The 3,297-nt window shown below is 37.5% G+C and overlaps 1 protein-coding gene across 1 annotated transcript in view; it reads right to left on the minus strand.

Moving 5' to 3' along the window:
* LOC106871411 (protein disulfide-isomerase TMX3) overlaps positions 1-3,297 on the minus strand; it is a 121,624-nt gene that overhangs the window by 93,440 nt on the left and 24,887 nt on the right. Inside the window, exon 5 of the mRNA XM_014917836.2 lies at positions 3,014-3,094. Coding sequence (XP_014773322.1) covers positions 3,014-3,094 — 81 coding nt within the window. The remainder of the gene's footprint in view (positions 1-3,013; positions 3,095-3,297) is intronic.

Here is a 3,297-nt window from a genome sequence, read left to right on the forward strand (position 1 = left end):
ACTCTGAGTGAGAGGCCCTTTGTCACCAGCAGAGATAGGAGCTCTCTGAACTTTGCCCAGGCTATTCTTATTCTAGCAGCTACACTTTCAATGCACCCTCCCCCACTACTAACTTGGTCACCTAGATAGTGGAAGCTATCAACTAGGTGACCAAGTTAGTATCTATATATATATATATATATATATATTGGATTGTCCCATAAGTAATGCAGTTTTTCAATTGCATGAATTAAAAATCAGAGGGAGACAGGATAAACTACCTGCATCAACTTGCTATAAAAGCAGGTAGTAATTTTACCTTTGTCCTTATTCTTAGAGCAAGTTTTGAAGAGTGCAGTTCGATTTTAACAGTTATTTTTTCAAAGCTATAATGGAAGTGACAAAGGAGCACTTTGGCATATTTTGCATTATAATTTCAGTAAAGGCAACAACACAATGGAAAGTGTGAAGATTATTAATGCAGTATATGGGGATCAGACAGAAAGTGTAAGCCAGTGTCAAGAGTGATTCCAGAAATTCTGAGCTGGGAACTACAGCCTAGAACACGAGCCCCATCCTAGAAGATGTGTAGAGCTCAACAAGGGTGTCCTGTAAACCCTGGTGGAACAAAATCCCATCATAACTGTTGAGGAACTAGCAGAGAAGCTATATCACACTCATAGTGTTGGAGAACGTTGCTGTAAATGGCTGTCTCCATCACCTTTGAGATACTGGAAATGTGTGATATAGAATAATAATTGGAATGGTTGCAGGAGTTGGTTTTCTTGAGAATGAGATACACTGTAATATGTTTCTAAAGACCAGCGTGCATGTTTATAGAGTGAAAGAGTGAAGTGTTTGGTAAGTATAAGGGGCAAGTTCTTGGGTGCAATGCTTGAGAGTAAGGGGCATTGTCAGAATCAGTGACCTTGATGATTTGAAGTAACCAGAGTTATTTTTAAATTTTGTGTGTGTGTGTGTGTGTGCGTGCGCGCACAAGGTTGTCGGCTTGTATGTGTATGTATGCAAACTTGAGGGGCAGAGAAAGATAGATTTGGAGGAGGTTAGCCAAGTGTGTAGTGTGGAGATCAATGCAATGCAAAGCAAACACAAAGGTGGGCTCTCTCCCCAGAGATACTGTTCACACACTATCATTATTCAGAAGAAGAAAATAGGATTCTGCACAGTTGATAGAGATTCTTTTAGCAAGAGGCAAGAAGGATCACAGACAGTTTGAGAGAAAGGATAGCTTAAGAACTGTGCAAAATATGAAAATATCTTTCACAGTTAGATAGTTGTCTTGCAAGAGTTGTGTCGCCTAGTTTTAGGAAATGGACGCTTCCTCAAGCATTATAGGTCTTGTTTTTTTCTTGACCAGCTACAGTGTGGTCTTGTGTGAGCCACATAGTGACTTGAGGTATTAAGAGCAATAAGTTTTTGTTGTGTGTGCCATTTGGAGAGACATGCCTAGTTTCAGATCACATGTCTAGCTGCTGCTCATGGGTCAGAAGCATACGTGCTACCAGGAATAACTGGCATAAGGTTGATGCATGTTAGATAACTGCAATGAGAGAATGGTCAGATGACCCGAAGATACAGAGACAAATATTGTTAGGTAGCAATTAAATTTCAAGGGTAGAAGGAGCTCAAGGGTATTTGGGGTGTCTATGTGTCAGTCTGGTGTGTAAGTAGAGGGTGAAGCAAGTTGACATAGTAAGTTGAGAAATGCACGAGTTTCAACTTCTGCACAAGCAACACTGGTATGGAATGACAATAAGAGTAATGATCAGTCGTAAGCACTAATATTACCAAAGACGACCAATTCGGAGAGGAGAGACGGGAGATATATATATATATATATATATATATATCATTAATGCAGAAGGAGATATAGTCAATGAGTAGCTTGCTCAGGAGTTCAGAGCGTGGTAGAAGAAACAGATGTATTTGGGGAAATGAGGGAGGGAGACTTTAAGCCAAAGTAACTGGAAAGTTATTGTTGCTGAAATCCAAGTGAGAGAGGCAACTGACAGTGAGGGTAGAGTCTACATATGCACAGACACCACCTTTCAGAGCAAAGTTTGAATAGAGAATGTAACTTACAAAGTGGAAACGGATTGTATATATGGGTTGAGAAATGTGCATTGGAGAGAATAGGATGTGAAGTTTGCACATAAAAAGGGATGCACAGGATCTGGGCAACAATGATGTCCACATATACTAAAGAAAAGTGGAGAAAATTGATCAGAATTTTTTTTCTTTTAAAGGGTGACAGCACATTGAAAGGTAGCAGTAGCCCTCCTGCTAGAAACATAGTTCGCAAAAGGTAGCCACAAAAGGTAGCCAGCTATAGACCAGGTGATAGAGTTAAACTGGGTGACATGATGTGCATACCACCCAAAAATGAGAAAATTAAGAGAACCCTCTATGTTAAAAATAAAGACTGATATACTTTTTACCATAGATTTGCAAAGTATAGCTTTTGCACACTTACCAAAACAGTGGTGAGAGAATCACTAGGTAAATATTCAAGATTGTGCATTGGTTGGCACAGGCAAATAAAATTTTTTACCAAATAAGATGTCTCAAATGTTGGGTGGAGATGAAGAAAGAAACATTCTCAGTAATCACAAGCAGAAATAGTTATTAAAATTCTGCCTGTTTTTCACATAGGTTTAATATATTATCAAGCACTAATGTGCATTTTATTCCTTGGTATTTGTTTTATTGATGTGAGCACTGGAAATATATTCCATATATTCCACAACATTGTCCTCTGTATGGGGATCAAAACAGAAGATGTGTCCAAGAAAATCAGGAAATATGATGTTCATAATTTCAGCAATACTTTCTTGCTTTAGCTTAAATGAAACTAGAAGTAAAAAGAAAAGTTTATCCTAACCCTAAAGAAGGGAATTAATCATTTCCATCTAAACAAATAACTTCCCTTCTTACAAGAAAAAAGTAACAACTTTATATAATAAAGTTTTTTTTTTTTCAATCGACTATCATTATTTATTTATAGAATACTTACGTTTGAGCTTTTAGAGCAAATTTTATAATATCCTCTTTTGTTCGATCTCCTCTATGAGTATATATGTCTTCACCTTTAACACTGAAAACAGATAAAGAAATGAAAATTATCAAAAGATCACAAATTTAGCACAGACAAGCAATGCATCCCAGCACTGTCTGGGTATTATGACCCACAACCACATTGTATTATTTGTTCCATTCTTGTGGGCAGAATCAGCACAGTTGATAGACAGTGGACTGGATTATTGACATAATGGAAGTTATAGTTTGTTTAAAAGTGAA

The sequence above is a fragment of the Octopus bimaculoides genome, chromosome 1 (assembly GCF_001194135.2).
Source record: "Octopus bimaculoides isolate UCB-OBI-ISO-001 chromosome 1, ASM119413v2, whole genome shotgun sequence".
Classification (NCBI taxonomy): domain Eukaryota; kingdom Metazoa; phylum Mollusca; class Cephalopoda; order Octopoda; family Octopodidae; genus Octopus; species Octopus bimaculoides.